Source organism: Crinia signifera, chromosome 19 (genome assembly GCF_055691185.1).
Source record: "Crinia signifera chromosome 19, ASM5569118v1, whole genome shotgun sequence".
Lineage (NCBI taxonomy): Eukaryota > Metazoa > Chordata > Amphibia > Anura > Myobatrachidae > Crinia > Crinia signifera.
This window is the reverse complement of record NC_139226.1, coordinates 18,965,839-18,986,319: the sequence shown is the minus strand read 5'-3', so window position 1 is coordinate 18,986,319 and position 20,481 is coordinate 18,965,839. Positions and strand designations below refer to the sequence as shown.

At 43.3% G+C, this 20,481-nt stretch overlaps 1 protein-coding gene across 2 annotated transcripts in view; it reads left to right on the top strand.

Annotated features, from left to right (window-relative positions):
* LOC146042213 (B-cell receptor CD22-like) overlaps window positions 1-19,874 on the top strand; it is a 38,549-nt gene extending 18,675 nt beyond the window's left edge. For both annotated transcript variants that reach the window (XM_083162134.1, XM_083162135.1), the window contains exons 6-13: window positions 1,737-2,027; window positions 3,491-3,751; window positions 5,321-5,566; window positions 7,613-7,721; window positions 8,703-8,736; window positions 10,978-11,052; window positions 12,411-12,485; window positions 19,323-19,874. In XM_083162134.1, the coding sequence (XP_083018260.1) occupies window positions 1,737-2,027; window positions 3,491-3,751; window positions 5,321-5,566; window positions 7,613-7,721; window positions 8,703-8,736; window positions 10,978-11,052; window positions 12,411-12,485; window positions 19,323-19,388 (1,157 nt within the window). In that variant the 3' untranslated portion in view covers window positions 19,389-19,874. The remainder of the gene's footprint in view (window positions 1-1,736; window positions 2,028-3,490; window positions 3,752-5,320; window positions 5,567-7,612; window positions 7,722-8,702; window positions 8,737-10,977; window positions 11,053-12,410; window positions 12,486-19,322) is intronic.
* The last annotated feature ends 607 nt before the right edge of the window (window positions 19,875-20,481 follow it).

The following is a 20,481-nucleotide window of genomic DNA, read 5'->3' as shown; positions in this document are numbered from 1 at the left end:
GCACTCTAGAAGATAATAGATAGTATCTAATTGGTTGCCTATAGTAACATCCCATGTGAACTAGAACTCCCGTCTTAGTAAATCTCTCCCTATAAATCAATGATTTTCTTTCCAAATTCCTCCAATTGTTAGTGATTTACACTAATAAAAAAAAAAAATCTGAATTAACCACTTAAGTGGTATGCCCGGAGATTTCTCGGGCTCAGCTGCGCTGCCGCAGCGGGCTGTCCTGGAAAATCTCCGGGCATACCACTAAAATGAAGGTGCGCGCCAGTGGTGTCCAGGTGTGCACCACTGGTGCATCACCTTTCTGAGCACCCCCCCCCCCCCCAGTGTCTGATCTGCTGTCCCCTCACAGCCCCTCACCTCTCAGCTCCGGCGATTGTACGCCGGAGCTCCGGAGCTCCCCTGCCCCCGCCGCCATTAGCTGTACTAGTGATTGACAGGCGGCAGGCTCGGGGAGAGTTCAGGCACCCGAGTCTTTCCGAGCAGCCGGGAAACATCCCCGAGCCTGCCGCCTGTGTAATCACACTGACAGGCGCCAGGGGGGAACGGCAGCAGGGGAAGGGGGGAGCGGCGCCGGCTTCCCACTATCTGTGGTGGGTTTTGCTGGGACAGGACAAACCTGCCCCAGTAGGTTTGTCCTGCTCCAGCAAAACCCACCACTCAAGGGGTTAAAAGTTTCCTGCAACATTATGTTTATAATTTTTTACCGCTATTAATGTAATTTGAACTTCCAGCATTCGTTCCACAATGCATGGTCAAAACTCATTTACATGAAGTGGGTACATTAAAATGAATGGTGAAGGATCCATTTATAGGGACGTATTTACTAAGCATCGGCTACTAAAAGCAAGCTATGTTTTGTACGCAAGCTCTGTACCCATACTGACTCTGTTGCAAACATTATCAAGTACAGGTTGAGTATCTCTTATCCAAAATTCTCGGGAGCAGAAGAATTTTGGATAACTGATTATTCCATATTTTGGACTATTTTTATATTTGAATGAGGTTGAAACATAGAAACATAGAATTTGACGGCAGATAAGGACCACTTGGCCCGTCTTGTCTGCCAAGTGGTCCTTGGTATCTTGCATTTATGTTGTATAAGCACATCAACCACAGGAAATACACACAAATATATTTTATTTGTGCACGAAACCAGGTTATAAAACATGGAACAAAGTTTGTGTCCTATCTCAGACACTGGATTTGAATGCCAAGCAATCATGCCCTTGCACATACTTAGTGCCAGTTACATATCATGTCCCCAGCAGTGCCAGTTACAGATGTCCCCAGTAGTGCCAGTTACAGATGTCCCCAGTAGGTTTTGTAGCAAAAAATAAAATTACATTTTGGAGACTATGGTTTTTGGAATGATTTGGATAACGGATATTTGGATAAGGGATACTCAACCTGTACTACAGAATCAGACAGATTCAGTTACATCTAGTAAAAAGGTTAACATCAATACACCCATCTACTCAATCACAAGACCTCGAGCGCTGAATCCCACCCCCAAAATCAAAAAACAAGACTTCCTCTTATCCAGTGTATGTGATTTCTTGTCACAGTATTTTGTACAGAAGATAAGGAACTAAAGCTAAACCTGTATGATACGAACATTTAATTTTATGTACATGTTCTAATAATGAAAGTAAATAAAGGAATGTTCCACTTAGTAATTTTGATTAAATATTTTTGGTGGGGATGGGATGAAACCAAATATATTTCAGATTCCCCAGGAAATCCTGAACTTACCATGCCTGGAGATATGAGAGAAGGAATAGCCACCATTATCCAATGCCATGCAGACCACACGAGTGCCAGCAGCCCCCCATCTCTACAGTGGAACAAATCTGGACAGACCAAAAGTAAATCAGTATCATTATCTGGAGGGTCCTGGAGAGAAATATCAGAACTTACTTATATTCCTTCACATGTGGACGATAGGACGAAGATTCAATGCACAGCCACCTATCCTAATGGGTTACGTTACCATGCAGAGAAAACATTGAGCATCAAATGTACGTATTTTATGGATTAATTAGGATAATTGCCCTTTAAACACAATGGAGTACTGTATATTTACTAAGGTAAAGCCGGTGTGGTTTATTAGGTCAAGGAGCCACAACAATGTGTGAGATTATATGAACTACTGTATATCTGACATCTACAGCAGTGCATCCATAAATATTCCAGAACTATCCATTTGGCTAGAAATGGGGAACTCCCTAAACATTTTCATATAAATTTTTATGGTGTTATCAGTTTTTCCATAGGAATCCCCACTGAAATGAATGTACCCATTTATTTCAATAAATGTAAAAATTCTTATTTTTTCATCTCACTCTTTAACATATATCTGAAACGTTTAAGTGATTTTCATATTTATTTATCATTTTGCCATACCATCACTAACTATATACTGTATATACAGGTATAAATATATATATATATATTTTTTTTTTTTAGTTTTTGGCAACTGTTAATTTGGAATAAGAACCGTAGATCAAAATAATGGAAACTTTTTTTATCATTTCTCCAATTGAGCATTTAGTTGGGTATCTCCCAATACCCGCCCTTAATGGGGATTACGCTTCACGTGCCTCAAATCGGGATGCAGTTGAAATCCGGATGACGGAATCCTGACAGCCGAAATCCCAGCACTTTGTCCCTCTGTGCGTGTCCACGACACCCATAGAGGGAGAATAAATTAGTGTGCCAAGCGTAGCGAGCCTGCAGGGGGGGGGGTCCACGTCCCCCCCCCTTGTCGGGATTTCTGCGGTCAGGATTCCGGCGTCGGAATTTTGACTGCTGGGATTCCGACCGCCGGGATTTCAAACCAATCCCCTCAAATCCTATCTACATCATTTTGTATTCCATTTAATTTTCATAAATTCAGTCACATTATTGCATTTTTCAGTGAACAAGTGACTGACAAAAAAAAAACTAACCGTATCATTATTATTGATTGAAAATGAGCTATCTAAAAATTATATTTTGATTGGCCTGATTCTGCAAAATAGGGGGTGATTCATCACCGCCCGTCAATCTGCATAATGGACATCTTAATGCCACCTTCCGCATCCCCCTGCATGCGGCCTAACCAAAGCAAAAAAAAACATTCAATAGTCATTCACCATCGTAAGATTTTTCTTCCTCTTCATAGATAAAAGTAAGATTTTACTTTATTTTATCCTGGCTGCACATCTACGATGATGGGGACGCCCATAAAACACTGGGTTATCACCCCCGTCCCTCCCTCCCCCCTCCCAGCAACGAACGCTCGCAAGTATGTAAATCGCCAAAGATGTATGTTTCAGGGTTCTGCAATACACGCTTGCACAGACCCCCAAACAGCGGAACGGGGTGAATTTGCCCATAATGTGAGGCTAGTTTGGTCACTTCCTTACTATAATAATGACATTGTTGCAGTGTAAGGTGTTTTTTTAGAATAACTTTATTTAAAATGTTTTTCTGTTCACAGTCCCACCGAAAGACGTGACTGTCACATTCAGAACTATACTAATATCAGGAGGCGATGCGTATTTAACATGCGAAAGCAGCGATTCTAACCCGGCTGTATCTGAATATGAATGGTACAAAGGGGAGTATAAAACAAACTTACATGTCCGAACACAATCATTTATAGTGAGGAACGTGACATGGGACACGGAGCCCTATTCCTGTGCTGCAATAAATGACGTGGGTATTGGAGAGTCGGCAATAACAGAGATTCCTGTGCAATGTACGTATACAAAATCAGCACTTACAAGATGTATGGAAGTATATAGTTCTCTGATTTACCGTACACAATAATAATATTTTTTACCTATAGGCCTCTTTCTTTTAGCCTTTTTTTTAAGCTTATATTGTTTTTTTATTTCCTATATTGTGAATATATTAGCGAATCCTATAGATATGACTTACTCAAGTCAATAGTTAAGACAAGACATAGGTTCCCCCAGAACTCAAGTCAGTAGTTACAAGTTAGATATTTTTGAACTCAATGAACTAGCGTCTTTTTTCAGGATTAATTACTATGTTACTATGTATTCACATCAGCCGCCCACTCCGATAACGCACCGCCATGCCTGCAACCGCCAAGCGTTTTTATAAGGCCACCCACAAAATATTGTGTCACCCCTTCCCTCCATTACTCAAGAAAATGGCTCGGTGAGTGTGAAACCCACCAAAGTCGTTCTTTCCCATAGTTCGACCGCTGATTCCTGTGTAACTGGCCGATGGTTGTTTTGTTAATCCGATGCTGCATCTTTCGGCAGAGTACTTGGATCGCAGATGATGGCAGGAGGCTTCATTTACCCTTGTATCACATTAGCATTCCCACACACAGCAGCTGAAGTCAGTGCCACAGCAGCAAGGTCTTCTGCGTCCATCACTGATAGAGGCTTCTAGTCAGTCCTTATATGTTACTCCAGTCTACTCCTAAGGACGCCACAGAGCAATATCAATTTAGTGTTGTTGTAACTAGGCACCTCCCCCCCACCCCACCCCCCCCCAAAAAAAAATACTGAAAATATTGGACCCCTGAATAACTGGGCTCCTAACCCCTCCATACGCTTTCAGTGTCCCAACACAACTAAGATATGAACATTGACATATAAAATATGGGTTCACCAAAAAGTAACTCCCTTCATTTTGCTTATGGTTTATTAATAAAGTAATTAAGCAACAGTATTCTACAATTGTTCTTCCGATTCCAATGTTTTTCTACTAATATTGCATCCTCTTTTTTAGCCCACAAACTGCTGTACTAGGTTATTGATCATGTTATGGGCTAAGACGAAAATGTGGTAAAACCCCTGTTTTACTGCATTTTCAAATGTACTTATACCTGGCCGTCGCATCATCGCACCTTTGGGTGGCGATACCCTATAGAAGCCTATGGGCTTCTATTGCTGCCCGTTGCCCGCTGTCTGTCACAGTTTCCTACCCCCCCCCTCCCCGTCCTCCGTCCTCCACCGGAGCAGCATGTCACAGCCGGGGATGTCCTTCCGGGTGCAGGGGGGAGGAGGAGACACCAGGTACTGCCGCATGGCCCTGGAGGTGACAGAGACCCCCCACACACCACATCACAGGAATTGCGGGGGGCCTTCATCACCGCACCACAATGCTAGCTGCATATGTTAGTACGTATACACTAGCATCGTGGCGGGGGCGTGGCAAAGGGCGGCGATGTATGTTAATACATCCCACCCTATATGTCACAGAACAAGCTACGTTATACTGTAGGAGATAGCAAGCACGCCAGTTATGCCCCACGTACCTTGTTATGGCCAACGATTCTCTTCTGCAGATGCTCCGATCAAAGTTCACATTATTCGATCAGAACCCAGAGACGGAGTCACTGAGCTGAGGTGTGAGTTCCTGAGGAGCAGACCGTACGTGACTCACTACAGCTGGATGAAGGATAAATCTCCGCTACCAACTGAAACAGGACAGACCCTGCTGGTAAACAGAACTGAAGAGAATAATGGAATCTACTCTTGTATCGCACACAACAGAGTTGGGAGTTCTCCCTCTGAAGAGGTCTACATTGACGGTCAGTAATCCAGGAGCATACTGAGAGTCCTTGTTACTTGGACTAATTGTAAAAAAAAATAATGGGTTGATGTATTCGAGCTGTGGATAGAGTGAAGGAGTTCCCGTAGTAACCAGTCAGCTTACACCTAACATTTTCTAGATCACAATTGATAAAGGTTACCTCAAAGCGTATTCTGGATTGCACCAAGAACTTTAGTAATTATATAAATACGACTGCAGAAAAAAATAGAACCCACCCCCAGGAAAGGTGGGTGGCTGGTCTATGGTGATGATGCAATCCAGTAATATCGGCATTGTGCAGTGGAGGTGTGGGCATGATTACGCTATTGCAAGTACCAAGTGACCTGTACAGTCTCCTAAAGTGAACAACACCCCACCCCCTATCCACATTATGCTCACTGGCCCCACCCCCTGATTTGCTGAGCTAACTGCTCTTTCCCATAGATGGCAGCCAGAAAGTCAGCATCCCTTGAATAAAATATGAATTTTAGTTTCTACTTGTCTTGGATGACTTTTCCTAAACTCCATGCTCTGGAATTTCTTTCAAAATTCCGGTGGATTTAGTTACTCTGCAGGGCAAATAAAATTCATTTTCACCACTCTGTGGCCATAAATAATAGAAATAATTAGCTCTTCCTCCTTTTCTGAACCTGCAGGGGGATGGAAGGGGCAATAAACTTTAGAGGCCCACTGGTGCATGTGGGGTAATGATTCCACCTCCATTCTGCTACCTATTCAGCATCACATTTCTTCTGCCATGCCCCCATGCTGCACCATGCCCCGTTCTGTGGCAATCTTGCTCCTGTATGAGGAAGTCATAATCTGAACAAGAACGTTGTGTGGCCACCCTTAGGCAAGATGCTTCTCAATTTAGGTGCAGGGGGTGTGGGCTCCACACCCAGGTATCAACCATTGAGGTGTGACACCAAAGTGCTGGCTACTGCTAATAGGCAGGGGCCAGACAATGCACTGTAACATTATGTGCGTCATCTGACTCTGTGTATGGAGCCTGAACTACACTCTCCCATATCTATGGGACCACCTGTAGTGATGAAACTGGGGTTCTGGTTCCAGGGTCACACTACCTACCAATGAGCCAATGCTCCCTTCACTACACTCTATATATGGCGCCACACCAGGTGTCAATGAAGGTCAGAATGATATTGACCTGGGAAAACTTTGTATAACTTTTCATTTGCCCTGGTTCTCCTCCTCATCTGATGGAGATGTTGCTGAATCAGTGTCCCCTTCTTATGGTTTTGCTCTACATTTCCAAGAGCCAGCATATCAGTTGTAGGAAGCAATCGCTCATTAGGTGTCCGGCTTCTTATAAAGTAAGCAGGAATAAGCAAGGTAGTAGGACATTCAGAGTGTGAGGTAGTGGTGTTTTATACCTATGGGCTGCAGCCCCCCAGGTAGAATCCACCACTGTGTGACGCCAAGTGCAGTCTGTGAGACCGCACTAGATTCATTGTGACTTGCAGTGATTCCTATTGGAAGTCCGACCTGTCAGTCACCAAGGCAGTCCCATTGGGAGGTGTTTCCTCCCTCTGGGATGCTTCTCTATGCACAACTGCAGGACAGCCCCTTAAAAAAAATGGGTTATGCACATGCGCAGTACCGCTGGTGATACTGCGCATGCACCGGACCCAGGCTGTATACCATCTATGAGTCTGCTTCCGAAGCAGCCCCATAGAGGCTGGGGCCAGCGCATGTGCAGTACCGAAGAGGCTGCTGTGCATGCGTTAGTCCCGCGATGGCGATCAGAATTTGGCACAAGCATGTGGCGGCTGCGGCAACGACCTGCGGGGACCGGCAGTGGTGGCAGCGGCGGCACTGGGGGGGGGTGTGGCATCGCGCAGCCCCTCTTCACTGCCTCGGTAGGAGCCTCCACAGGTGTGAGGGCAGCAGTATTATTGGTTCCAGCAATTTTTATATGGGGGACTCAACCTGTATATTGAAAATAATATGTAAAAAAGATAATGCCCCACTGCCCCCAATTAAATCACATTTTTACGCAAACATTTATTTTCTGCTTACACAGTATTTCCTACCGATATGGGTCAAGAGGCAACAAATCTTATTCTGTATCTTGCTGTATCCGGGATAGTCGGTCTACTTCTGTGTTTCCTCGTTATCTGCTGTTGTTGGAGGTAAAGAATTGTAATCGTTTGAATAACTTTTTTCTATGAAATGAAATTAAAAATCAACTCAGGTGAAACATAGAGTTACAGTTTTGAGACATGATGTACTGAAAATGACAAGTTCTGACAATGTGGCTATAAGGTATGGGCTGCCCCTGGGTACCTGGGTATTTTGTGCAGTGCTGGCTCCTACACTGTGACAGGAGCAAAATGCTGCATGTAACATTACCGTGCAGCACCCATTTCCTGTCATCCTCAGCAGGTGACACATACAGCTACAGCAGTCCCTATGTGATGCCGCTGACCATGGGCTAAATTTAATGGCCTGCAAGCTGAAAGTCTATCTATATTTTTAAAGGGGCAATCATTTACATGGCAAACTAAGTTCCACTGTCTAAATGATTGCCGCTTTAAAAATAAGGATGGACTCACAAAGTCCCCACACAGCCTGCAGGTTGCAGGTTGTTAAATTTAACCCCTCATTTATTAGTAATTATTTATGTCTAAGCTATGCCACTAATTCCTGCCACAGGTCTTGGCTGTGTTTCCCTGAATACCCCACAAACTGTCTATTATGATGTACAGACCTCAACCCTCCTGCTATTATTGGCACACTCCCCATTTTGGAAAACTGTCCCTCTGCTCTACTATTTGACTTGATTTAAAGGGGTTTGGGATTTTTCTAGTACCTAGAGGCAACCAGAATCAAAACAAAAAGTTGAGACTACCAGGGGAGGTTTTGCCCCCCCCCCCCCATTTTGTGACCACGCCCATGAGGAACTCACTGCTCCAGGTTTAAATTGTCTTATGCCTCACTCCGATGTTGGGAGGTATGATGTGTAGTGGTGATGGGCAACCTTCCATGCTAATTATGTGTTTCATAACATTAATTTAATATTTGACTTAGTGAAGATGAAATACAACTACTCATGTCTGCTTCTCCTGCGCACTACAGTGTAAGGTACTAACTTGTTTTTTTTTTATTCACAGAAAAAAAATATGTCAGGAACCGGCCAACACTGAGGTATTTGACGCAAACAGTTCTAAAACATTGTAATAAATGATGATGTAGATCAGGACCCTTATGCCTGTACTCCTTCCCCCTTACAGCAGCCCTACAGAATCCTCAGCAAGGATAATACTCCTTTAAATTTTTAGTGAGGTATCTGTGATCTTTATGGAATCTTTTTGTGAAGCAATAAAGTTCCTCCAATGATATGAAAATAAAGCAAAAGATGGACAAGGCCTTAATCTACAGTACTTGCACTTATTCTTTGGTCTCAGGATTGCTTTTTATATCATCTGATCAGCAGCTTAACTAAAAATGTTGCTCCCCTCAGCCAAAAACAGTTCCTTGACCCAACCCCCCCCCCCCCCCCACACACACACACACACAAAATTGCGCCTACCTATGATGGTGGGCCAATTTCAGAAAAGGGTGTGACCTCACTGCAAGGCCTGCTCATTGGACAATATGTCACACACTGTAATGCTTCTTATACATTACGCCCCACACTGTAATGTCCATTACACATTATACCACACACTGTAATGTATATTACACATTATACCACACACCATAAACTGAGCATCAGGGGTATATAAAATGGGTCCTCAATGTACATAGTTTAAAACTTAAGAGGGGTATGCCAGTACAGAGCAGGGAGTAACACAGGGCAGATAATAAAACATAAATGATTTTATATTCAGCAAGATCAACAATACAGTAAATCCATTAAACTATGAATCTATAAACTAGGTCAGTCATAAGCTGACTGTTCACCATGGGTTAAAGGTAGCCCAGCTGTTGTATTTGGAGGGAGAAATGGTGAGAGGCAGCGGGGCTGAGGTGAGTGTTTCAGGGGGCAATGAGGCTGGAGAAACATGAAGGGAGTGAGGGAGGAGAGACGGGGGGGGGGGGGGGGGAGTGCTAAAACTGTAGACCCCCCTGTCACTGGGCCTGCCAGTCATTGGACAATGTGCAGTTTCACACTGCTGGCACTGTTAAACACCCCCAGTGGAGGCCCAACATTGTAAAACTACCCCCATTTACCTTCAACTGCCACTGCCAGTACCTGCGGAGCTGCATCATCTTGAGGTGTTCTGATGGTAGCAGCTCCATCCTGGAGTACCCCAAGCCTGATTACTGGGGGGGGGGGAGGAACTGGGAGCTCCGGCCATGTGGTGTTGAATCACAAGCCAATTGGAGCTTGCAGTCCGGCAGTCAATCAGGAGCCCCCACTGCCTGATTGGCTGACGGACTGCAAGTTCCAATTAGCTTGCAGCCAGCACCACATTTGAAAATACCCAGGGCCGGCCCAGCCAGGGACATGCTCATCCACACTCATTACTTGCTCCCACTTACACTTTCAGGATTTTTGATGGGCAGCACCCACCTTATGGAATGCCCTTCCACGCACAATAAGACTCTCCTCTAGCATCCAAACTTTCAAGCGTTCCCTGAAAATTCACCTCTTCAGACAAGCCTATCATACTCAGGAGCCCCACACAACCTCCAGTAGCATTATTATCTAATTGCATCCCATCAGGACCGTCTATTAATCTGATGGGACTGCCATGCTATAGAATTCTATCTTTATGTATCCCTCCTATTATCCCTATAGATTGTAAGCTTGTGAGCAGGGCCCTCCTACCTCTATGTCGGGTTGTTTCTACCCAGTTGTGTAATCACTGTTGTCTCCAATTGGAAAGCGTAACGGAATATGCTGCGCTATATAAGAAACTGTAAATAAATAAACATTGTTTAGGCAGCAGCTGCTATTTTCCCCGGTGGAAAAAGCATCCGAGATTGAATACCCCCTTTGTGTCAAGTTGATAATTATGATAATATGGATTGGCCACAAACACTGAAAACACCAATTTGTGAACAATCCCAATATACTGAACTACATGTGGTTTAACCATTTAAACCCCGTTTCAGATATTTAAACCTTATAGTGTTGATTCATCTTTCAAAACCTGTGTAGTTCCTCTTCCTTGCCTGAAGGTGTCACTCTCTGCTGTGGTACTTCTAACAGAGTGTAGTCTTTATTTCAGCACTGAAAAGCAGACAAGAACTGTGCTCAAAGCACTACAGTAGAGTTACACCCCAGGCAGGGAAGTGGAACTGCATGGGTTTTTAAAGATGGAGGATTCAAGAATGAACACTAGCCGTAGTTACATCATGTTGCTCTTTAAGTTCATTATTAATTTTTGTCTATAATTACACCCACAATTTTTTTTCTGACCTTGACATTATTTTTAGACTGCAGAACTCCAAAAATCCGCATACACTGATCTTGTGATGAGCGATGTCTCCAAACCTTACTACACTTTACAGGTAACTATTGGATTACTTGTAATTCAGAAAATGTGTAATACCCATCTGTTTTGATTTAATGAATGCTAAACTATACCAATTATAATAATAATATAATCTGACTTATTTGAAAATGCTAGAAATTCATGGACAGACACATGTGTTCTCTTTTAGATCTGCCCATGATGTACGCTCATTGTTCTCATGCACGCCCCATTCCGACGGAGCTCCCCTTCGTTCACTGCCAACTCGCCGCTGGTTCCCGTCGGTCGCCGCCACCTCCCCGCACCCCCCTTAACCCTGGCTGTCTTCCTGAAGCTGTGCAGCTATTTTTCTAAAGTCTAAACTGGTTTGGATTTATAATATATGAATCCTTTAAATCTCAAAGACCCATCAAAAAAATTTACTATTACCCCAACTCAGTCTCTTAAATCTGAGTCCGAATGTTTTCCTTAGGGATATAAATCACAGTAGGATACATGTATAGTAAATATGAAATATGAAAAATATGTTGCACACCGGCCAACACTGAGGTACAGTATTTGAAGCAAACAGTTATAAAACATTGTAAAAAAATTATGATGTAGCTCAGGCCCCTTATGTCTGTTCTCCCTGTACTCACCCTGACATGAAAATAAGGGCCTTCATCTACAGTACTTGCATTTTTTCTTTGATCTCAAGATTGCATTCTTATCATCTGATATTTATTTGATTTGAAAACTGAATTGAGACTGTCTGTAACTAGGAAGCTGGAATGGGTGTGAAGTCAGCAGAAGTGAACTTGCAATTTTAGGGTGCATGTGATCGCAGTGTGAGACTAAAATTAAAGGTCTAAAATACAGGTTACTGGAGGGGGTGACATGATGTGTATATACTCCGACCCCTTTGTAAGGGCGGTATTCCATTCCTGATTCCTACTGTCCGAACGTCCCAACAGTTGGAATCCTGGGCTGTTTTCGCTCAGCTCGACTGTAACTCAACAAGTGGATTTCAGTGTTCTGGCTCTTGAGTGTTGGAAAGTGGGCCGTTTGTCGAAAACCGGCAATGATTTCAACAATCTGTATATGAGCCTTATAGTGTTGATTCTAGAACCTTGCATCTTTCAAAACCTGTGTAGTTCCTCTTCCCTGCCTGGAGGTGTTACCCTCAGCTGTGGTACTTCTAGCAGTGTAGTCTTTATTTCATCACTGAAAAGCAGACGAGATTTGTGCTCAAAGTACCGCAGTAGAGTGACACCCCAGGCAGGGAATTGGAACTGCATGGGTTTTGAAAGAGGCAGGGTGAACACTAGTCATAGTTACATCATGTTGCTCCATTTATGATTTTTGTCTAATATTACTCCCATAAAATTTTTTATCTGACCTTGAAATTATTTTTAGACTGCAGAACTCCAAAAAGCCGCATACACTGAACTTGTGATGAGCGATGTCTCCAAACCTTACTACACTTTACAGGTAACTATTTCATTACTTATAATTCAGAAAATGTGTAATACCCATCTATGTTTGTTTTGCTGGATGAATGGTAAACTATACCAATTGTACCAATAATATAAGCGGATTTGTTTGAAAATGCCAGAAATTCAAGGACATGTATTCCGTTTTACATCTGCCCTTGATGTACGGCCATTTTTATAAAGGCTAAACTGGATTGGTTTTGCTTATAAAGATAAATGAATTATTTAAATCTCAAACACCCAACAAAAAAAAATGAGCCAAATGTAATAGGGTGTGAGAATCAGAATGTGAGAGATTTTGGGAGTTTTCCCATTTTTTGTAAAACGGAAATCATTTACATGGCAAAACCAGGTTGATTTTGCCAAGTAATTGATTGCCGCTTTAAAAAAAAAAGGGAAAACTCTCCCAAACATTCCAAATCTCACATCCTATTACATTTGGCCCAATATCCCCAAAATAGCGATAACCGCTACAACTCCTTGTGCTGAGAAACAACCTAATGAGTTATATAATAATGAATCGTACATTATATATATTTTTTCTGACCTTGAAATTATTTTTAGACTTTAGAGCACCAACAAGCCACATACACTGATCTTGTGATGAGCGAAGTCTCCAAACCTTACTACACTTTAAAGATAATCATAGGATTTAATGAAATCTCTTATATATTTGGCTACATCTGTCACTCAAAGTGTGTCTGAAGCTGTAACGCTGGGTGGAGCCTCTGACTCACATGACTGACTCACACGACAGAGAACCAGCCCAGTGAGCCCACAGACAGTGCCAGACACCCTCTGCCTCTCCATGTTACACAGCAAAGACACAGCTACTCACCAGACACACCAGGTGAGCGCCCCACACCTCCATACCTCCCAACATGACCCTCTCCAGGAGGGACAGAATGCTCTATTTGTAGACTTCCATCTTAATTTATGATTGTCATCACCTGTTTTAAACAGGGTAATTGATAAGAAAGGTGTTTAAGCACAGGTGATGGTAATCCATAAATTAAGAAGAAAGTCCAGAAACAGAGCAATGTGTCCCCCCCCCCCCCCCCCCATTCACGGCAACCCCACGATTAAATGGCACATGCAAAACACTGACATGGCTATGGTCGACAATGAAAAAGGTTGACATGAGTTTTTGAAGATTTATTTTTCACTTTTTCAATGTTTTCATATTCATTCTCATGTGTCGACATGGACACCAATGAAATGCCACACTTATGTCAACATTTACATGTGTTGACCTTTCTGTGTTGATTTTTTCTTGTGGCGATTCGCGGCACCCCCCGGAAACCCCCCTCCCGCGATTCACAGCACACACCCCCCAATTCGCGGCGACTCCCGCGATTTGCGGCCCCACCCCGTGACACACCCCCTCCTGCGATTCGTGGCACCCTGCGACCCCCCCTCCCACGATTTGTGCCAACCCCCCAGGCCCCCCCTTCCTCGCGGTACCCCCCACGACCCCCCCTACCGCGATTCCCCCCCCCCTGTCATTGCGGCAACCCCCCGCCCCTGCGACCCACCCTCCCACGATTCACTACAACCCCCCGCGTCCCCCCCTCCCACGATTCGCGGCACCCACACCCCCCCCCCCCCGCGAACCCCCCTCCCGCAATTCACGGCATCCACCCACGACCCCTCCTCTCGTGATTCGCGGACACACCTCACCTCCCTCCCCCCCCACCCCCGCTCGCGATTCACGGCAACCCCAGGATTAAATGGCACATGCAGAACACTGACACGGCTATGGTCGACAATGAAAAAGGTTGACATGAGTTTTTGAAGATTTATTTTTCTTTTTTGAATGTTTTCATATTCATTCTCATGTGTCGACATGGACACCAATGAAGTGCCACACTTATGTCAACATTTACATGTGTTGACCTTTCTGTGTTGATGTTTTTTGTAGCAATTTTTTTACAGTGACAACTATGTGCAAATCAACCTACACATCATCAACCAATTCTTTGTATAATATATAACACCTGTTCTGTTTTACTGTAGGTGTTTTAAGTCAGATCTTTTACTGCTACTATTACTGTTTATGTAAATGCATTCTGAATGACAGCAACATGCTACCATCCTTCTACAAGAATATATAACCAACTAGGTGATTTATCGCGCCCCGTGCCCCCCCCTCCCGCAATTCACGGACCCCCCGCGCACCCCCCCCACGATTCACGCCCCCTCCCACGATTCACGTCACCCCCCGCACACCCCCCCCTCCCGCAATTCGCAACCCCCCCTCCCTCAATTCACGCCCCCTCCCACGCTTTGCGGACCCCCGCCCTCTCCCGCGATTCGCGGACACCTGCGACCCCTCCCTCCCTTGATTCACGGCACCCCCCACGCCCCTCCTACAATTCATGGCACCCCTAAGCCCCTCTTTAGTCCCCCGTATACTCACACACCCCTATCACTACCCAGCTTCCTGCTCTCCTGAACCGTAACTTCCACCACTGGGGAGTCGCTGACGCTGTGTTGCCCACATGCCCCTATCATGCCTTATAGCCCAGCCTCCTGCTCTCATGTACCCTAACTCCCACCCAGTAGGAGGAGACACTGACTCAGGGCCACCATCCTGTACTCCTGTACTGCCAGGATGGACCCTCACCCACTGGCAGAAGCTGCACAGTGTTCCCCACCCTCCTCTTTAGTCCCCCTTATGCCCACACACCCCTATCACTACCCAGCCTCCTGTTTTCCTGTGTCGTGACCTCCGCCAGTGGGGAGCCGCTGACTCAAAAACACCCTACTATACTATTGCACACACACACACACCTAAACAACATGCACACACAGCCTCCCCCCCCCCACACCCACAAATGTCACTGTACCATCCACACTATCAATGTACATCTTACTCTGTAACCGCTTTTTAATTAAACAAAACAATACACACCCCCTTCCACATCATATGCTCTCTATTTAACACATTTCACCTATAACTCAAGTTGCAATACAAGCCATCTTTCATATCGATGAATCACCTAGTAATATAGTAAATACTTATGTTATACCCATCTCTATTTGTTTTGGTTGATGAATGGTAAATTATACCAATAATATAAGTTGATTTATTTAAACATGATAGTAATTCATGGATGTAGACACATATTCCCTTTTAGATTTACCCCTGATGTACAGCCATTTTTCTAAAGGCTAAAATGTATTGGTTTGGATATATATTATATGAATGCTTTAAATCTCAAAGACCCATCAAAAAATGTTACCATTAACCCAACTCGGTCCTTAAAATCTGAGTCAGAATGTTTTCCTTAGTGATATAAATCACAGTAGGATACATGCATAGTAAATACAGGAAAGCAATAAAGATACGTAATCCATAAAGTGAGTGTTGTGTAGAGAAAATGTGAGAACAAATAGTCCCATGTTGTTTTTATTAAATAGATTAGATGTTAAATATCTCATCAGTTCCTTATATAGCCATCCCCCTTGTCTAAACTTAAGCATTAGACATCTCAAAAACCTATCGATAAAATATCCCAAATGCCCCCAACTCACAGTCTGTTACATTTCTATCAGAATGTTTTCCTTAGGGATACAGTTATAGTTACTACATGTGGGAAATAAATTTGCTTAATTCACAAATTGAAAGTTGTGTAAAGAAAATTGTAAAAACAAATAGTTCCACATTGTTATCATTAAGTATATTAAGTGTTAAATACCCCATTATTGCCCTCATATAGCAAATACCCCTCTTGTCTAAGCTTACACTATAGAAATATGACCTCCAAACTGTACCACTGAACAATGATGTAATAGAATAGACCTACATATAAAAAGCAATATTATCTAAAAAAACAACCCATAACTATTATTTTTATAAATAACCAGCAATGGTCTCTATATAACAACTCAAAACATGTTTCCATTACTCATTAAATGTTGGTTTATTGAGAAGATAAGTTCAACAAGCTTCATTGTTTAAATTATGTTACCCTTCATTAAAATGGTGGTATCTGTTCCATAGGGGATGCAGTTGAAATCCCGGCGGTAGAAATCCCGACGCCGGAATCCCAAATGCGGAAATCCCAACTGCCCAAATCCCAACCGCCGAAATCCCGGCACTTTGTCCCTCTGTGGGTATCCACCACACCTATAGAGGCAGAATAAATTAGTGTGCCGAGCATAGCGAGGCACCCGGACCTCTACGTGGCGAGCACAGCGAGCCCGCAAGGGGGGGCTATCCCACCTTTGTTGGAATTTCGGCTGTCATGATTCCGGCCTCAGGATTTTGACCGCCGGGATTCCGACCGCCGGGATTTCAAACCAATCCCGTTCCATAGGCTTGAATTTAATTCCAATTATAGTATGTACTGCTTGGGGAATCAAAGAGTCCGTCCACCAATACTTTTTGCCTTTAATTATAAACATGTTTTTTTTTTTATAGAAAACTTAATTAAACGTCCCCCCCCCCCCCCCCTCATTGATGTCATGGGTGTCTTTCTACACAATGTGTATTTATAATTTTATTTTTTAATTAATTTTTATTTAGTTCTTCAAAATGCAGCAATGGGGCCAATGTGGCCCCACTGCATTCAAATGTATTTATTCATCAATTTTAAAATACAAACATAATTGGTGATGTGATGTTCGCTACTAAGTTTTCCCTTTTATGTGAGATACATTGATGGTTTATTCTGCGGAATGGTGGTGGGCAGGTTCTCGTGGCAACTAATAATTATTTGAGCAGCATTGAGACCTTTAAATGTATCACTTGTTAGTTTTTAACTACTGTCTTATTTGATGTCACGATTACTCTTTGTGGTAATGATTTTTTCTTAAATAAATAATAACAGTGCAGTCAAAAATAGTTGTTTAATCTTAAAAATCTACTTCTATTAACTTTTTGAAAAAGGTTTAAGCATTTCTACAAATTGTAAGAGCTATAAAGATTACTTCTGATTATATTAAGCATCATCGGGCCCTGATGTGGTGATGATGATGATGATTTATTTATTTACAATGTCTTATATAGCGCAGCATATTGCATTGCGCTTTACAATTGGAAACAGTAATAAAACAAACTGGGTAGTAACAAACTAGCCTGGAGGTAGGAGGCTTACAATCTATAGGCATAATAGGAGGGATACATAAGAATAGGATTCCATAGCATGGCAGTCCCAACAGATTCCAAGACAGTCCCTGCAATTTGATATGGAGGTTATGTGGTGGTTCCGGAATCTAATTCTCTCTGCACATGTTACATCTGCCCCACTTGCAGTGCAGCATGTATTTGTCATTAGCAAACCAAATGTGATTTGCGAGTGAACCTGAATAACCCCCTTCGTCTATAATTTTAAATATGTTTTTGGTTTCTAGTGCTGCGCTCCGCCTTGTATGGATGTACACTACAATGTACACTACAATAATGTGGCATATATAGTAATGACATTCACTGTATATTTTTCAACAATTATAGTGCTATTTATTTTCAACGTGCGATTGGCTTTCAGAAATAAATTAGAGTGTAGCTCAACAAAAATACAGACAATTGGTCATATACCAAAATCAAAACAAAGCAGAATAAAACAATAAAATAAAATAGAAACTAGAAAAACGGTCAACTTAGTCTCTGTGCGGGTTCCTGGACTCTGGTGTCTTACAGTCGGGACACTTGTACTGGGAGCCGTGTAGATGACACTATTCGATGTGCTGCATTCTCTGTCCTGTGTGGCTCCGTTTCTCTGCAGGTTGGCAGCGCACAGCGACGGATACCGATATCCGCTGCCATGCCTGGTCACCCTCTTACAGGTTCCTGACACTACGGGATGCCGTTAATGACACCAGGATATAAACTGAGTTATCGTTTGCAAACAATATTCTTTCCACCAGCCCAGGTTTGATTCATCATCCCAGGCCGGACAGAGGCTAAGTTGACCGTTTTTCTAGTTTCTATTTTTTTTTTATTTATTTTTTTTATTATTCTGCTTTGTTTTGATTTTGGTATATGATCAATTGTCTGTATTTTTTGTTGAGCTACACTCTAATATATTTCTGAAAGCCAATCGCACATTGAAAATAAATAGCACTATAATTGTTGAAAAATAGTACAAGTACAAGGTACATAGTGGCTGTGTATGTTTCCAGTATCTGACAACTACTGTAGTTATAGTTTATCCTGTCATATCAGTTATACATGACTTATATAGGATCCAGTATGATATGCCGGCGGTCAGAATCCCGGCGGTTGAAATATCAACGCCGTAATCCCGACCGACGCAATGCCAACAAGGGGGGGGGGCGTGGACCCCCCCCTTCGGGTCGGGATTCCGAACATACTGTGTTATGGGTCAATGTTTCCCATCTCCCATCTTGGCCACTCCGCTCTGCACATAATCTGCGTCTGCCTTCTGCACGGATCACCAGCTCCCATTCACTATTACCGGACTTTCATCTGGCTGCTCCCATCCTATGGAATGCCCTTTAACACACAATAAGACTCTCCACTAGCCTCCAAACTTTCAAGTGTTCCCTGAAAACTCACCTCTTCAGGCAAGCCTATCATATTTAAGTTCTACACGCTTAACCCTCTGAGGCACTTATGTATTATTGAGCGTCCCTTCTGGACCTACAAGCTCTGCTATTACTGGTGCCTGTCCTTGTGTTTTCTCTTATATCCCTATAGATTGTAAGCTTGCAGCAGGGCCCTCCTACCTCCAAGTCTGTCTGTTGTTACCCAGTTTGTTCTATCACTGTCTACTATTGTAAAGAGCAAACGGAATCTGCTGCGCTATATACGACACTGTAAATAAATAAATAAATAAATACATAAAATGTTTCTAATTTTATTTTACAGCCTGTAATTCCGGTACAACTCAAAGTCCCAGGCGCTAAAGGATTAAATAAAAAGTTAGTGAAATAGGAGCTGCAAATTCAAAAATAAGCAGACAACTGCCACCATCCAGCACACAGACGCCACAGTTGAACTCTGATCTGTGTTTCACCTTCCTGTAGATGAGCCAGCCTGCGCTACACGCTCTCTCGGTAAGTGCAGGTGAGCACATGTGCATCACACCTTTCTGTTAGTTGGACGACCGACATACACAGTCTGCAGATGCTGTAGCCCATCCCAGCCGGCTTGTGGGGAATGCTGAACTTTAACCTCAACCTTAGACGCCACTCTACCCCTGGTCCTTAATCACTGGAGCGGCAACCATCCCTTACAAGCATTTAAACCTGCATATAAGGCTCCTTCTATCTACTAAATACAATCTATTTTTGGAGTGCATCAAGTATCGTAACTATTTCCTATTACCGATATGCTGATACATATTTTACTAACCTAACAGTTTTTGCATAATCTTACGGCTGTTGCATATTAATGAACACTGCTTCCTATTAAAATGCTGGGAGGCCAATTATTATAAACATTATGTTTGATGATGTTGTTTGTGTTTGATATTATGTGTATATAAAGGATAACATTTATATAATTTGAGTCTTGCGTCATAATTGATTTGAATGAATGGACCTTATTGATATATGTTAAGATTATATATATAATAATATACAGTGGCGGCTCTTACCATTATAAAGGAGGGGGCTGCCGCAATGCCCTCCCACTGCCCTTGCCGTCCCTGTCCCCAGCCACCGCCGCCGCCCCCGGAAGTCCGCACAGGCGCGCACCCCTGTCCCCTACACGGGTCTTCATATATACTGCGCATGCACAGGCCCAAGCCTCCGGGGGCTGCCTTTGCAGCAGCCCCCGGAGGCTTGATCGGGTCCCTGGGTTCCGGCGCATGCGCAGTATGGTCCGCGGTACTGCGCATGCGCAGAACCCGTTTTGGTGGCTTCCGAACATTTGCGCATAGAGAGGCATCCTGGAGGGAGCTTATGCGCTAACAGAGCTTGTGCACTAACGGTACACAAGCTCTAAATTGTCTCAAATTAGAGCGGTGCCGATACACAAGCTCTGATTGGCTCACCAGTCAATATCAGACCACTGCCCGCTTTAC